Source organism: Bos grunniens, chromosome 11 (assembly GCF_055505025.1).
Source record: "Bos grunniens cultivar Pamir isolate PY7600 chromosome 11, Bosgru_T2T1.0, whole genome shotgun sequence".
NCBI classification, from domain to species: domain Eukaryota; kingdom Metazoa; phylum Chordata; class Mammalia; order Artiodactyla; family Bovidae; genus Bos; species Bos grunniens.
The window spans coordinates 93,150,515-93,168,554 of record NC_141175.1 but is presented as its reverse complement, the minus strand read 5'-3'; the positions used below and the strand labels follow the sequence as shown (position 1 = coordinate 93,168,554).

The window sequence follows — 18,040 nt, the reverse complement described above, 5'->3', positions numbered from 1 at the left end:
ACCCAGGGATTGAAGCCAGGTCTTCCACATTACAGGCTGATTCTTCACCAGCTGAGCACAGGGGAAGCCCAAGAATACTGGAGTGGGTAGCCTATTCCTTCTCCAGCGGATCTTCCTGATCCAGGAATCAAACCAAGGTCTCCTGCATTGCAGGCAGATTATTTACCAACTGAGCTATCAGGAAAGCCATGATACATGCATAAATTCAACAGTTTAGATGAAATGGATTAAATCCTTGACAGACACAAGCTATCATAACTTGCCCTAATGAAATAGACCATTTGACTAGCCTTATAGCTATTAAGGAAATTTAATTCATAACTTTAAAACTCCTCAAAAAAAAAAAAAAACAATCCAGGTCCAGATGGTTTCACTAGAGAATTCTACCAAACATTTAAAAATAATTTAATGATAATTCTGCTCAATCTTCTCACTTTATAAGGCTAATGTTACTCTAACACAAAAACCAGACAAACACAGTACAAAGAAAAAAGTATTACAAGCTACTAAAACCCATGATTACAGACACGAAAATTTTTAAGAAACTATTAAGAAATAGAATTCAACAATATATAAAAATAATTATACAACATGATCAAGCAAGTAAGATTTATTCCAGGGATGCAAGACTGGTTCAATATTCAAAATCAATCAATTCAATTCAACTTTTTAACAGAAAAATAAAAGGAATATTATGATCATACCAATCATTGTAAAAAAAAGTTGATGAAATTCAACCCTCATTAATGATAAAAACACTGAGAAATAGGAATAAAGGGAAACTTTCTGAACTTGATAAAGTTCATCTACAGCTAACATTATACTTAATGATCAATGACTAAATGTTTTCCCTCTGCGATCATAAAGAAGACAAGATGTCTTATCTCTCTACTCCCATTTAACAAAGTGCTGGAAATTCTAATCAGAGCAATAAGGCAAGAAAAAAAAAACCATACAGATCAGAAGGGAAGAAATAAAATTGTTCTTGTTTGAAAATGACATGATTGTCTCTATCAGTTCAGTTCAGTTCAGTTGCTCATTCGTGTCTGACTCTTTGCAGCACCATGAATCGCAGCACGCCAGGCCTCCCTGTCCATCACCAACTCCCAGAGTTCACTCAAACTCATGTCCATCGATTGTCTCTATAGAACATCCCAAAGAATTATCCATAAAAGTAAAAATTCATAAACTGGACTTCACCAAAAAGTTTTGAAGTTTTGGTTTTCATAAGACCCTATTAAGAGAATGAAAAGACAAATTACACAATTGGGGGAAATATCTGCAAACCACATATCCTACAAAGAACTAGAATTTAGAATACATAAAGAACTCTTGCTTAACCATCTCTTTGGTACCAACTTTTCAAGGAAGTCACATCAAAAAAATTTAGAGATATATTTTTTTAACTACCACAATGATCTTGGCAACTTAACTCCTCTGAACCTCAGTTTCCCATTTATAAAAGGAGGCTAATAACAACCAGCCTTAGAAGGTTGTTGAAAGAAACAGTACGATTAATGTAACTGGCACATATTAGAACTTAATGGCTAAGTGTTTCTTTCCAAACCAAGGAAATATATCATTAGAGTGTCTCTGTATAAAGCCAAGGGCCAGCCTAAGACCAATGTAAAAATGATCTTTGAGCCCTAGTCTTTGCTCATAGCATATCCCCTGTGGGTCCCTCTCCTGCTGCTTCCCCTTTTCTCCTCCATTCTCAGGATTCCAGACACGCATGACACAGACATACATGGCCATATCCCAAAAGATTTATTTTTCCTGCAAATTCCCCAGTCTCAAATCTTTTCTTTCCAGTTCTTTTCTTGACACCTCCCATTCTTTTGTCCCACTCTCTCAGGGTGCTCTACTTCCTATTTTCTTCTAAATGACACCTAAAACCTATGGGCAATAATCTCTCAGAAGTGGGAGTTAGCACCTGTTATGAGTACATTTGGAGAAGGCAATGGCACCCCACTCCAGTACTCTTGCCTGGAAAATCCCATGGATGGAAGAGCCTGGTAGGCTGTAGTCCATGGGGTCGCGAAGAGTCGGACACGACTGAGCGACTGCACTTTCACTTTTCACTTTCATGCATTGGAGAAGGAAATGGCAACCCACTCCAGTGTTCTTGCCTGGAGAATCCCAGGGGCAGGGCGCCTGGTGGGCTTCCGTCTATGGGTCGCACAGAGTCAGACATGACTGAAGCGACTTAGCAGCATGAGTACATTTGCAACTGACTCTAGGTGACTAGGAAAAAGACCCAAGTATCCTTCTCAAGAACTCTTATACCAAAATAGAAGATGAAATATCAATATTATCCCCGAAAGAAAGTTGAGCCTGTCCCTCATTCATGCTTTGCATAAACACTTTAACAAATAGTAATCAGATGCCACTCACCCTACCTCACATCAGCTCCAGTGTGAAAATGAGAATTGTAATTATGGAGAAGAGAGGTCATTTCACAACCTGAGACACTTGGGGGAAGGAGAATTCTAGATAGAGCTTTTCAATGTGGAGGTTCCCTATGGCATTGGGTATCCCTAGAGAACATGAAGGCCCTGCCTGAGTGAAAGGAGAAACAGTGAGACAAGAATCCTAAAATAGATGTGGAAGGACAGAGAAAGCATATTTCTCAAGGTCTTAATGATTGCCTTGCAAGTGGTAACAAAAATCATCTCACAGGTGGCTTTCTCTGGCTCATCTGCTCTAATATGGCAGATAAAGAGCAGTCAGTGACACAAGATTTCCTGTTACCTTTCCTTGGAATTTTTGAAAATTGCTTGGAATTCTTTACCTAGCTCTCTGGAGATACACTGCTTTAAACCAAAGAAAATACTTGAATGGTAGGATTTCAGACATATTTCAAGGCCACAGAAAGAATTACTGGGGCAGATGTTTTTTTGATACTAATCAGATTGTGTTCAGGTAGGCTTATTCTGTTAATGCACCCTGATGTCCTGAGAAGAAGGCATTTATTCTGAGTGTGCATGTGTGTGTGTGTGTGTGTGTGTGTGTGTGTTACTACTGCTAGGCCAGTGAAGAATACGAAGTTCACAGAGGTGTGGTAGTTTTCCTAAGGCCACACAGTTACAAAGGAACAGCAGAGATGAGATTTAAAAGAGGGTCTTCTGCTTCAAAACAACTCACTCATTTCTAACTGGAAAGTAAAATTAAGATCAAAATATCCAATTGGAAAGAAATTCCACATGCCCTTCAAAAGAATCCTTGTTTGGTTTTTCAGTCGTTTTAGTCCAAGGATCTTGTTGCATCTCTGGTAGTCATTTGTTGCATCTGCCACCCAACATTCATTCTTCCTCCTTAGGTAACTACCCTGGTTCTCCACCAGGGACCCACTTCCTTCCCATCTTACTCTGTGAAAAGGTCAATTCTCAGCCAATCAGAACAAGGATAACCCTATTACACTGGCTATTTCAGAGATGGGCATATAAACTCCAAAAAGGTTTTGCTTATGATTTTTCTAAAACTCTTCTTTTCCATATGCCCTGGATCTGAGTCGCTCAGTCATGGCCAACTCTTTGCGACCCCATGGAGGATATACACTCTTAGGTGCTGCAGTTGTCTTGCTACCACCAAATGACAGCCTTTCTGAAAACAGAGCCAGTAAAAGAAGTAGAGCCAACAGCTACAGAGAGAAACCAGATCTTGATGGTATCTTTGGAACCACTAAATCAATCTGGACCTGAAGTTAGAATTTTCCAGTCATGAAAGGTAACTAATTCAGATTTTACTTAAACCTACTTGAATTTCCTGTCACTTGAAACTGAAGGAGCCCTGATTAATGCAACACCACACTGTTCTCTTGTAAAATGAGCATCAAACTTTTCCAGATTTAAAACCAGAATTGGTGAAGGTTTTGAGTTGCATTTGATCATAAAACAGAGTTTCCCCAAAATTATTTTCTTGGAGCAGAACTCACCAAGAGGCCTTTCCTTGTAGGAGCCTTTCTGAATGCCAAAGAGCATAGGCCAACCAGTCCTCTGAGCCCTTGGCCTACTTCCCCAAGTGCTTCCCAAGAAATGATGAACAGTCACTTGTCTATAGACTCAGATGACACCTGTCAATGTGAGTAATGGTTTTGGACATCTTAGAGAGTGGGAAGTACAGGTCAAGTGCAAAAGTGACTAAATACAGAATGAGCCCATGGTGCATGCCATCCAAGCTTATGTTTAATTATGGACCTTGTGCTGTGGTTTGAATGCTGGCCCCCAAAATATGTTTATGCCCTAATCCCCAGAACTTGTGACTATTACTTCATTATAGCAAAAGAGTGAATATTCTTATATGGCAAACGATGAGATTAAATTAAGGATCTTGAGAAGATGAAGCTATCCTGGATAATCTGAATAGATGCTAAATGCCATCATACATATCCTTACACAAGGAGCAGAAGAAGAGAAGAAAGATACCCAGAGAAAAAGGCACTGTGAAGACAGAACATAGATAACCCAAGAAATGTAGGCAGCTGCTGAAGCTGAACAAGGCAAGGAAGGATCTCCCTTTAGAGATTCCACAGGGAACCCAGCTGATGCCTTCTGGCCTCCAAAAGGACAGGAGAAAAAAATTTCAGACTTCTGGCCTCCAGAGTGATGACAGAAAAAATTTCTGTTGTTTTAAGGCAGCCAGTTTGTGGTAATTTATTATAGCAACTACAGGGAACTAGTCACCTTGTTAGAGTAATATTAGGTCACTGAAGTTAATTTCAGTTCAGACATCCTGTAAGGGAACTGCCAGCAAAGAACCACATACAACTAATATTTATACAGTGCTTACTATGCTCCAGGTACTGTTCTAAGTACTTTGCACATATTAACTCATTTAATCTTTACAGCAACCCTAGGAGATAGGTAGTGTTGTAATTATCCTCATTGTGCAGATGAGGAAACTAAGGCACGGTGAGATTAAACTAGCCCCAGTTGGTACAGCTATGATATATCACAGTTGAGATCCAAGTCCAGATGGAACTATTTCCAGAGTTTATGTTCTTGAGCACTTTGCTCTATTGCATTCACTGTATGAAAAAAAAATGCCAGTTTCACGGGAATTTGTCTACATTGGAGGCTGTCACCTCTGGTTGCATATTCAAATCACCCAATGCTAAAGGTAAAGAGGCACACTGAAGATAAATAACAGAATCAAGGGCATAGGATTGGGAGCCTTGGCAGCACTTGAGAGTCGCCCCCAGATGACTCCAATGTGTAGCCAGGGTTAAAAACCACTGACTTCATAACCTCCAATAGCAAATTTAACAAACTTTTCAAATTGGCAGTGACCAGATGTTTTGGTTTCTCCAAATGTACACACAGAGAAATTAGACTGCAAAATCTAGTATTTTTTAAGGGGCTCAATTCAATAAAACTACTTTTTCCCCCCTGCGGTAGAATGGTTGATCATTTTTCATAAGGGTTGTACCATGGGAAAAATTCCAGAACAGATAGGCCCCATTGTCAACCCCTTGCAAATGTCATCTGGTGTGAATTATCTGATGGTCATGATCCAATAGATATATTAAAATTATGAAAAACGTTGAGATGACCAGCTCATGAAGACCTAAAACACAGTATACCATTTTTAAGTTTCCTGTTTATATTGTCTTTTAATATTTTTGTCCTGGTAGTATTGAGAGAACTTGGAATTGCTCATTCATTCAATTTTCCTCTTTCTTTCTGCCTCTACATCAAAATAGAAGTTCAGTCTGAATAGCCAATTAATTACCAAAGTTTTAAGAAACTGAGGGTTCTTCTGAGTGATAGAAAGAGTAATCATCATTGAGGTTCAACCTCCTAAAAGACACAGGCTACAGACCACTGACCCTATTCATTTATATGTTTGTTTGTTCCTAAGATCAAGATTTTAGTATACTAATAGACGCAAATGGATCTCTTGACCTGCTAATCAGTTAATTTGAATAACTAGTTTATCTCTTCTTTTTAAGTTGACAGGTTTGGTGTGTGTTTTGGCATTGTGTAAACACACCTGCTCAGCCACTCATGATAAATGAACATGACCAAAATAACAAATTGTAAATTGTGACATTGGGTGGTTTTCATCTCGAAGTACAAAGTTGAGCAAGCTTACTAAGTTAAGCTAAGGACAAGACATGTTCACTGTTGGACACAAATACATCATTTCTCTAAGCTACAATTTTGTATCCTTTATTTCTCATTGTTTGCAAAAACAAAACTGTGGTTTTCTAATTCTAGCTGTTTGACTTTATACCGTAGCCCAGGTTTATAGGGATTCTGATGTCATTCACAATGGTCCAGGAATAGAGCCCATTACCACCAGCCAGAATGAAAAACTTGTAATACATGGGATGCTGGGTAGAGTACTCAAAAAGGCCTTGGATCAGAGGAGAGAATTAATTAGCCCTTGTACTAGCACTCTTCTAGAAGTACCTAGAAAATCAGATCAAGATCTGAAAGGGCCAAATTACTTCCAAGTAACTTAACTGCAACCCAGAACCAAGCTCAAGAATATTTATAGGAATACAAAAATATGCAATAGCCAGCAAGTTCCAATGTGCCGAGCTTACTTAGTTGCTCAGTCATGTTTGGCTCTTTCTGACCCCAGGCACCAAGTTCCTCTGTCCAGATTACCAGAAATGCAAAGAAGCAGGAAAACACAGATGTTAGAATTACCCGACAATAACATTAAAGCAGCTATTATAATTGTATTTCATATGTATGTAAAATTAGGTAGAGACATAGAAAATAGCAAAAAGGGCCAAAATCGAATTTCTAGACATGGAAACTGTAATGTCTGAGATTGGAAACAGGATTAATAATACATAAGATATCACAGAATAAAAGACTGTAAACTTGAAGACACAGCAACAGAAACTATCCAAAAGAAACACACTGAAAAAAAATCTTAAAAAATGATAAAAGCATCAGTGATTTGTAAGACAGTTTCATAAAAGAGGAAAAAGATAAGGAAAAAGACAGGTTTCTTTTTGGAAATGATGTAAGCAAGATAACAGTGGAGCGACATATTTAAAGTACTGAAAGTAAATAGCTGCAATCTAAAATGTTATATCTAGAATTATATACCTTCAGAAACAAAGGAGATATAAAGACATTTTCAGATATTCAAAATATGAAAAAAACTGTCCTAAAAAATTAAATTCTTCAGGCAAAAGAAAAAATAAGATAGAAATATAGATCAACGTTCAAAAGTAAAGAACATCAGAAATGGCAAATACATGATTTTATCATTTAAATCCTTTAAAAGATAATTGACTGTTTAAACAAAAATAACAGCAATATGTTGAAGCTTCTTATGGCATGTATAGGAGTAAAACAAATACAATAGCATAAAGGTCCACAGGGGAGAAATGGAAGGATATTATTTCATATTCCTATACATGAAGTGGTAGAATATCACTTGAAAGTAAATGGTGATATAAAATGGAATAAAATAACACTCATTTCAAAAGATGGAAGATAGAGGGAAAATATGAACAAATAACAGCAAGACAAATAGAAACAAATAGCAATATGATAGATTTCAACCAAACGTCAAAAATCTCTGCTTTTAATTGGAAGGACTGATGCTGAAGTTGAAGCTTCAATACTTTGGCCACCTGATGTGAAGAGCTGACTCATTAGAAAAGACCTGATGCTGGGAAAGACTGAAGGCAGGAGGAGAAGGGGACAACAGAGGATGAGATGGTTGGATGGCATCACCAACTCATTGGATATAAGTTTCAGCAAGCTCCGGGAGACAGTAAAGGACAGGGAAGCCTGGTGTGCTGCGGTCCATGGGGTCACAAAGAGTCAGACACAATTGAGCGACTGAGCAATAGAACAACAACTTTAAACACAACTGCATTTTAAGGAATCTTCAATACCCTAACTCAAAGGGTCAAAATGAAAGATGACAATTTCAGAAGTTAGTGATGTCCTAGTGGCTTAGTAGGGGAGATCATGTAGTGGTGACCTTCCCCTCAAAGCAATGCTTATTTGTAGAAAGAGCTTTCCTTTTAATTTATCATTTTATTGAAGTATAGTTGATTTACAGTGTTGTGTTAATTTCTGCTGTACCACAAAGTGACTCAGTTATACACATATATATTCTTTTTTATATTTTTTCCATTATGGTTTATCACACCATATTGCTTATATCAATAGTTCCTTGTGCTATACAGTAGGACCTTGTGTTTATCCATTCTTGTAGAAATGTCTTGATCTCTACTGGCATTTAATTATATAGCTAGCAAGGTAACTTAAAATCTCATAATGTCAGTATTATTCCTTCTATTAGGTATAGTAAGAGTTATACAATTAAACACTTTGAAAATATTACATGCAAATCTATAAACCAAAATTATCAGCTATTCACATCACTTTAATTAATATATTAATTCATAAGTGTTGACAGGTATTTCTCAGAGCATATTCATTTTGCGCTATTTCTTCACTAAATGATCTTATACATTATACTTATTTTCATCACAGACACAGATCCAAGAAGCTAATATTTTTGAAGTATACATAATATTCAATCATATTAGTTACAATCAGCCCTTGGTAGTAGAGCATTTAAGTAACTTTCAGTATTCTACAGCTGTGAACCGTAACACCATAATTTTATGTAAATTGTTTCTTTCTTTTGGACTATTTCCCTTGAGTATCCTCCCCAAGTGAAATTCCTGGGGGAAGAAAGTGAACAGCTATTCAGCTACTGTTAAACATCGCCTCACAGAAAGTCTAAACAATTGTCAGTGACACAAGGCCACACATACACACAGTTTTTTCTTAGGTCTACCTATAGGTTTTTTAATCTTCATTGAAATATAATTAACAATCAACTGCACATATTTAAAGCATGCAGTTTGATAAATTTTAAAACTGTCATGACATCAAAACAATGAACATATCCATCTCCACCAAAATTTTGTTCATACTCCTCATAATCTCATCCTTCTGTCTCTCCCTCTGTCCCCAGGAAATCACTGATGCACTTCATGTTCCATAGATGAGTTTGGGTTTCACAGAGTTGTATACTAATGGAGTCATAAAGCATGCTCTCTTCTTTTTGCTTGGCTTCTTTACCCAGAACAATTATTCTGAGCTTCATCCTTGTAGCTCACATCAATAGTTCATTCATTTTTACGGTGGAGTAATATTAGATTATTTGGCTATACCAGTTTATTTACTCATTTACTTTTTGATGGACATTTGGGTGGTTTCCAGTTTGGGGCTACTACAAATAAAGCTGCTAGAAACATGTGTATACAAGTCTTTGTGTCAACATATGCTTTTATGTTGCTTGGAAAAAGAGCTAGCAATGGAATGGGCAGGTCACATGGTATGTTTATGTTTAACTGTTTAAGAGACTTCAAAATGTTTTCCAAAGAGACTGCCATTTTACATTCCTATCAACAATGTATAAGTGTTCTAGTCTTCTGCATTCCTCAGTAGCACTTGGTACATTCAGTCTTTTTAATGTAGCCATTCTAATGGAAACATACTGGTATCCCATTGTAGTTTGATTCGCATTTCCCTAATGACTAATGACTCATTGGAAAAGACTCTGACGCTGGGAGGGATAGGGGGCAGGAGGAAAAGGGGACAACAGAGGATGAGATGGCTGGATGGCATCACCGACTCGATGGACGTGAGTTTGAGTGAACTCCAGGAGATGGTGATGGACAGGGAGGCCTGGCGTGCTACGATTCATGGGGTTGCAAAGAGTCGGACACGACTGAGCGACTGAACTGAACTGAACTGAATGACTAATGTGATGTGAGATCACATTACGTGATGTGAGATGTGAGATTGTATGTGTATGTATGTGTGTATGGATGTGAGAGTTGGACTATAAAGAAAGCTGAGCACTGAAGAATTGATGCTTTTGAACTGTGGTGTCAGAGAAGACTCTGGAGAGTCCCTTGGACTGCAAGGAGATCCAACCAGTCCATCCTAAAGGAAATCAGTCCTGAACATTCATTGGAAGGACTGATGCTAGAGCTGAAACTCCAATATTTTGGCCACCTGATGCAAAGAACTGAATCACTGGAAAAGACTCTGATGCTGGGAAAAATTGAAGGCAGGAGGAAAAGGGGACCACAGAGGACAAGATGGGTGGATGGCATTACCAACTCAAAGGACATGAGTTTGAGTAAACTCCGGGAGCTAGCAATGGACAGGGAGGCCTGGTGTGCCGCAGTCCATGGGGTTGCAAACAATCGGACACGACTGAGTGACTGAACTGAACTGAACTGAATGACTAATGATGTTGAGCATCTTTCCCTGTTTTTATTTGCCATTCATATGTTTTCTTTAGTAAAGTATCTGTTCATATCATGAGGTGCAGGAGCAATTTCATTAGAGAAAGAAAAGTATTTTTAACAACTGGTACTGGAACAATGGGCTATCCATATGTAAAAGAAAGAATTTTGATCCATATTTCTAACCCTATCTAAAAATTAACTCAAAATAGGTCATAGACAAAAATGTAGAACCTGAAGCAATAAATATTTTATAAGAAAATAAGAGAAAATCTATGTGACCTTAGACTAGATAAAGGTTTCTTAGATCTAATTGCATGAAAAGAAATAGAAAAACTGGACTTCATCAAAATTAAAAACCTCTGTTTTTCAAAAGATACAGTTAAGAGAATGAAAAAAGATAACTCATGCAGACCAGGAGAAACTAATTGCAAAGCACATATTTGGTAAAGAACTTGTATCTAGGATATATAAGAATTTTCAAAATTCAATAACAAGAAAACAAAGGACCTAACACACTAGTATTTAGATTTGTTTATCAGATAGGGAACTTTTAGTAAGTAAAGAACACTCACTGGGAGACTGAAGTGAGACCAAGCGCTGTTGTTGAAAGAGGACAGATAGAGGCAGCAGCGAGAAACAAAGAATGCACGCAGAAAAGGATTTGGGATTTTTCATTGTCAAATAGGAAAACTGTCAAAAGCAAATGGCCTTACTTTCTTCACAGTAACTTTTAGGATCAGCCTTGACAACATGAAGTAAGTATAACGGGAGAATCTTGAAAATGGTCAAGAACTGATTTAAGGCTTGGATAGTAGGATCAGATATTATGGCATGATAAAAGAGAGATTTGATATTAAAAAGAGGAGAAGTATTCTAAGATGGAGCACACATGGCGCATAGGGCAATTTTAAGTCCTAGGCTACCAAACAGCCCCCTTTCCCTGACTGAACGCCTCATTCCCACTCACAAAGCTGGGAATAGACCATCATTTGAGGACCAGCTAAGTGCTTGCTCATCACTCCCCTTCACTCCCACCAATCACCACAATCAGGCAGAGCGCAGTTATTTGTGAAACCACATTAATAACAGCAATTGTTTCAAGGACAAAATGAGATAACTGATATAAAACACACAACATAATTCTAGGAACACCCGGAGCTCAATAAATGTTGGTTTCTCCCTCCTTTATCCCCCTTCCATAACCAAAGGGAAGGCAAATTGCACTGCTGGCCCCAGTTCAGAGGGTTTTAAACTTTAGAGCTCCTATGCTAAGCTGAGTCTCCTCAAAGGCTGTTGGGTTGAGTGCAGCAACTTTTTCAACATCTTGAATCCAGCCTTTGATATCCCCATTGCCACATGTGGCAAGGAGTCAAAAAGCAAAATGGGAAGTGCTCCAGATTCCAGGACCAAGTTGCCAGGCTCTGGCAAAAATCAATAGGTAGACAATTTTCATGGTCTATCTGGTAACAGAAAACATTCTTGTTCCCCTCGTGCTTACTGAGAGCCCTTCAGTTGAGTATCCCTCCTGGCCTTTCCACTCCCCCTCACGTATTTCCCCTCAGGAAAGGAGGAATAAATGATAAATTTGAAAGCAGGACCTCTCAAGGAACGTTTGCAGCTCAGGCCTTCTCTCAATCTGCTGTCTTTCCAGAACAGGCAGTACTGCGTAAGGCCTGTGGTATTCAGCCATCGTTGTTGCTGAGTGTTTCTGAGGGGCAGTGTTAGGATCCAAAATGAAAACTATGTTGCCCCAAACCAGCTTTACCACTAATAAGGGTGGTAATTTGTCTCTAGTTGCCTCATTCCTGGGTCTCTTAGTTGATTATGAACTTGGGTGGGGAAGAGGGGTGTCATTATTTATCGGGCTTCCTCAAAACCCACTCACCCATCTGCACACTCAGACAGGCACCAGAGACCTCAGCACATTCAGTAGCGTGACCATGGTCCACATGTCGCTTAATTTGCGTTTTCCCACCTGTCCTGGACCTCTCACACTGACATTGCTACCACCAAGCTTTCACACCAGATGGAGCGTCAGACACACCATGATGCGTTTTCCGGCCTTCCTCCTGGAGGGCAAGGACCAGCTATTGTACTTCTTTTGTGTGTTCTCCCTAGGGCCTAGCACAGTTCTGAGCACGTGGAACTCTGATAAAGAATTGGGAGACCCAAGTTCAAGCCCCACTCTGCCCCTTCCTCACCATGTAACTTCATACACATCACTTCACCAACAGGGATCACCGTTTCCTTATCATGATTGTTCTTTTTAAGTGACATTAAGTTAGACTTTAAATGAGTAAGGAGTTGGTCCCTTCTTCAATGTGGTAAAAGTGGTCAAGATCTCTAAAACTTGTTTACATCTCTGGCAAACATAGCTGTGTATGTTTCAGATGTGCTTATGAGGTCATCCCATTTAGAATGTAAACTCCAAGACTCTTACTATTTCCCACAAAGGTTCAAATAAAGGACTCGGAACCCAGAAATCCTCAGAAAATGAGATTTACTACCAAATTCCTATCAAAAGGTAGCAGAATTTTCCTAGACCATGTCCACTGCTTTTATACAGGATTTAACACAATTTTATGATAGACTTTAACAGAGAACTAAATGTAAAGCTATGCTACTCATGGTTTTCTTAAGGAAGGACTGGCAAAATATGACCCACAGCCCAAATACAGCCCACTACCTGTTTTTGTAAATAAAGTTTTACTAGAACATTACCACACTCACTTCTCTACATACTGTCTGTGTTTTCATGCTACAATCGCAGAGTTGAGTACCTACTGTAGCAGAGATTGTATGACTGCAAAGCCTAAAATAGCTACTCTCTAGCTTTTATACAGAAAAAGCTTGCTTTTAAAGATCCCCCATTTTAAAGAATCTCTCAGTTAATCTTAATTGATCCAAATTATGCCTCATGAATGTCCTTAACACATGATTAATTGACCACAAGAATTCAGTTTATTCCATGCGGGCCTTTCTGCTCAGTGTGTAAGAAGAGAGATTTGTTAAGATGATTTCCAATGTCCACATTAATCATCGTTCTGATTTCAGCCAATAACTAATTTCCTTCACAAGGTTTGATTACTTCTGAATACTTGAGACCTGTGCAGGTCATGAGATTGGAGAAGCACTGACAGGGCACAGGAGACTCAAGTTCCAGTCCCTTCTTTGCCCCTAATTGACTAAACTCTGTGGTGGTCTGCTTCTACAAAATGAGGAGCCTGGACAGATGTGACATTTCTTTAAAACAGAGAATTATGATCAAGTGTGTGAAGTGCCTCATGGAAGGCCACCCTGGCTGCTATGAAAGCCCAAGGAATGGTACCACATCTTGATTTACAAAAGGAGAAAGGACTCAGAGAAGGCTTCTTGGAGGAAGTGATGATCTGAGTCTTGAAGGATGGAGGATTCATGCTCTGGAGGATGAACTGAGCAATCAAGCAAAAAGACCTCTTACTGAAGCCATCGTTGTACTTGGCTGAATAGAAAACATCATTAGTTTCAGCATCTAAACTACAGAAAAGTTCTCTCCAAATTCAAATAGATTCTAATGTGTGCATTACCCTCTGCTTCTGGATGTGCCTCATGGAAGGTCAAACTGCCATCAACTTTTTACAAAATGGTCACCTTTTTTTGAAAAGAGATTTTTCTTTTTCATCTAAGCACCAAGGTCACACCCAAGTCTTGAAAAAACTTGAGCTTCCCCCAGGCTTAGGTGGTGTGATGACTATTGCATGAAACACCATGGCAAGTTGAGAAAATGATCAATCAGGGAGTAGGGGTAAAGTATCGTTCCAGGCTACAATCAAGGTCAACAAGAGGTGAGAAAATTCTGACTTTAAACAACTTTAGACATGGGATTAGGCAACATGCTTACACAGCAGTCATTTCCACGTAGCTAAACCATCCAAATATCTACAACAATAGATTGTGAAGGGAAGAGAATGATCTGAGTTGACCTAGCCATGCAATCTCAGCAATGATTCCTAAGTAATTGCTTGCTCTCCCACATTTCTGACTGCCTTTACTGATGTCAGAAGAAGAGTTCATTCATGCATTCAACAAATTTTAGTGAGTACCAGCTATGTACTGGCACTTTCTACACCAAGACACAACCTAAACAAATGAGACAAACACCTATGCCCTTGTGAAATTCACATTCTAGTATGTCATCCTTGTATGGAGAAATGTACAAAGAGTTTCACCTTCTATCCTATGGGACATATTGCTTTCTGAATAGTCCCCAAAGGACATTTTGCAGAAGAGTCTAAGCCACAGATAAACCAGCCTTCTTGTGAACACTTCTCCCTCCATCATATTCTCTGTGTCATAGCTAGGTACAGGACAGGATAAAACCAAGGCAGTCTGGAGCTTTTTTTTTTTTTTAATGTGCCCTCACTATCAACCCAAATGACTTCTAAAACTTAAAGCCAAAATGCTCATATCTTTGAACCACTTCTGGGAATCCTGGCTAAGAGAATGGTCCTGACTTCTGAAAAAATATTAGATGCAAAAATGTACATCATAGCCTTATTTAGCCTAGGCTAGGCAAAAAGACAAATTGTCCCATTTAATAAAAAAAATTATTTAAATTATTTCAAAAACTATAAATTAATGGATAGGTAAATTATTGTTTTTAGGATAAGTGAAATAACAAGCAACCACTAAGATGATATTTACAAAGATTCTATGATAATGTGGGAAATTTTTATTATGAACAGTACTCAGGTAGAACTAAAATCTATATATATTCAATATAGCAAGCATGTGTAAAAATCTACCAATAAAAATTAAAGCCTTGATGGAAATGTCCCAAAACATTAACAATTAATGTACTCAGGTGCTGAAATTATCGCAATTTTTCTACTTTTGTACTTTCCATAATTTCTATAGTAAACATTCATTATTTTTATAACTTAAAAAATAACTTTAAACCTAAACATAGTTTTTTAAAGGGCAAGAACAAGACAGCAAGAACAAATATAAAACAGTTTATCGTGGTAGCTAAGAGCCTGAGATCTGGATTCAAACTCCATGGATCTAAATCCTAGGTCCCTGGTTACTGTGTGACCTTGGGCAAGTTATTTAATCATTTTTTTGGCCCCAGTTTCCCACCTGGAAAATGGAGGTGATAATAGAACTTCCTTAATGGGCTGGTATGAGGATTATAGATAACTCAAATAGTGTTTGGAGTAACCCCTTGTAAGCACTCAAAATGATAACAGATTCAATAGTCCAGCAGACTCAAACAAAGAGTTCACACAAGGGGAATGATGTACAAAACATCACATCTTCATTCCTTAGGGACAACTCATTCACCCAAAGTTGTGTTTTCAGTGGGAATTTTCCTGCAGGCAGACTTAGTCCCCAGATCCTTTACTTACATTTTAAATTTCCCCTGAATAAGATGAACAGTATGTCGATATTCATTTTATGTGTAATTACTTCCTTGGTTCTTTTAATGTACTTGTCATAATTTATTAAGGAAAAGTACTTTTTGGCTTTAAAAACAAGTCTAAAATTCTTTGTTAAAAGGATTGTCAGAAAACACTAATCTTTACTGCAAGATGAAATGAACTCATAAAAATATTGTTTATGGTGCTAAAAGTAACTTTCTGATAAAAATCACATTTTTTCTGTTAAATATGCTTTCAGAAAACAAGCGAAATCAAAAGCTGGTCTCTAACCTTCTGCATCTAATGTCTTTCTTTCTGTGTAAATTAAACAACTCAAATCTGGGTAAAATAAAATCCAGAAAGGACAACCATTTATAAAATGGTTGCTTGGCAATAATTATTAAAAGAGTGAGAATTCAGTTAAAATTGCATAAATATCAAATCTTAACCAATAAAAAAGATCCAGAGGATAAGAAGAGGTTATAAGAAAAGACAGTTTAAAACTTGTTATTCGACACTTCCTTTTCCCAAAATGAGGCATCACTTTCCCCTCATGATCCATTATGAGAGAGGATGATGCCTTTCAGCTTTGAGACAAATTGTTTACCCTAATGCCTAGATTTCCTTGATTTCCTTGATTTTTTGATCCCATAAATTCTCTATTCAAAAAAGGCTGTGCTTCTGTTCCAGTTCTTGGTTTGGTTTGGCAACTTTTCTCTGTCTATGAATTCTGTTTTCTCCTTGCAGAGTATCTACCCGTTTAACATGGTGGGAAGGTCTTGAGCCACGGAGTTTCGCAGGCTTAGATTTTAATTTGGCTGGGCACTAGCTGTATCATCTTCATTCAGCCACTTAACCTTAAACAGCCTCAGTTCCTTTGTCTATAAAATGGGCACAGTAAATGCATATCTCACAAGGTTACGACTGGGCTAAATGGGACTGCAGGTGGCAAATGACTAGGCATGGTGGGCAGCTGAATCAAGCGCTTGTTCCTTCCCTTATGAGTCTCTTTTGAGCAGTCTTTCTCCAAATTCTGAAATCCCTTGGTTTCTTTCCTTCTTTCCGTCTCAGACCAGAAGGCAAATTTCTCCTGAACTTGGGATTTTTTTCATTCAGAAGAGCATTTGGGCTCTAAGTTAACTTCAACTCATTAACACTTATGTACCAGGGGAACATGAAACGAGTTGGTGGTGAGCGCGGTCCCTTTTCCGTGGGCCAGGAGAAGTGGGACTCTTCCTCAGGCCCGGGGGTTCCCATTGCATTCTCTTTCCCATCATTTAAGTTTGGCTCTGCCCATCTCCCTGCCGAGATAAGTTGATCCAGAGCCTCTGAGCTACATGCCAATACTTGGGCTCCCTCAAGACCTCAAAACCAGCCCGCCCCGCACCCTGTGAAGAAAAGGTGAAGAGGGAATGAGAAGGGGAGATGGGCAAGACGCCACAGGTGACACAGGATCGCGCGGAATCGGAGACGTTACCGCTGGGCCAACAGCTTTCCAGTCGCCTCCCGCCCCGCTCTTCCCCCAGCGAAGTCAAAGGATTCGAAGCAGACCTGAGAAGCGCTCGGAGCCGTGGAGAGCGCAGGCGGCGTCTGCCCGCGATCGCTTCTCCACTAGTCTGCGTCCCGCCCGCAGCCCCGGCGCTGTCAGATGCTCCTCTGGCCCCGCACTCCACGCTCCTTACAGCCGCCCGCACCTCCCCTCTGCGATCCTCCAGGCGCCCCGCGCGCTGCGCTCCTGGACGCCGGGAGCCTGGAGGTGCGCTCCACTCCGCGCCCTCAAAGGAAAACGCTACCTGTGAAAGTAATGTGCGCAGAAGAGGCCCAGAAGCACAGTCGCAGGCGGACCCAGGAGAGAGCTGGGCTGCCCGGCGAGTATCCCCGCGGGCACCGCGAAGGAGGGCAGCTCCTGCAGGAACCAGGCGGCGCGGGCGGGCAGACGGATAGCCACCGGCATCAAGTTCTCCGAGTACTTCCCGTAGCCGGAGGGCTCCGCGAGGTACAGGACCAGTGCCCCCAGGGCGGCCAAAGTGGCACTGCCTGCAAGCACCGGACTCTGCTGGCAGCGAACAGACATTGCGCCGTGTTCCCTGCCGGTGGCCGCTAGCAGCGCAGAAGAGAGCGAGGCCCCCACGGTCCCTTTATGGAGAGCTAGACGCCACCCCGCGTCCGCCCCTTCGGCCTTGACTCCCGCCCCTGCATCCTACCTCCCATCCCGGTGCGGTCAGCCCTGGCTAGGCTCGCAGCGATGCCCCTTTCGCAAGGCTGGCACTTTGGAAGCAGCCAGACGGAGAATGGACGAAGGCTTTCGTGGAGCCAACGTCGTGTCCCGGGCCCTTCCATTAGCCCATATTAGCGCCTTCGCCCGCGCGCGCTCCCTCTCCATCGCCTG

General features: G+C 39.9%; 1 protein-coding gene across 1 annotated transcript in view; it reads right to left on the bottom strand.

The window, feature by feature from the left end:
• Window positions 1-17,733, bottom strand: part of SRD5A2 (steroid 5 alpha-reductase 2) — a 48,532-nt gene extending 30,799 nt beyond the window's left edge. The window contains exon 1 of the mRNA XM_086327569.1: window positions 17,445-17,733. Coding sequence (XP_086183695.1) covers window positions 17,445-17,725 — 281 coding nt within the window. The 5' untranslated portion in view covers window positions 17,726-17,733. The remainder of the gene's footprint in view (window positions 1-17,444) is intronic.
• Between the last annotated feature and the right edge of the window lie 307 nt (window positions 17,734-18,040).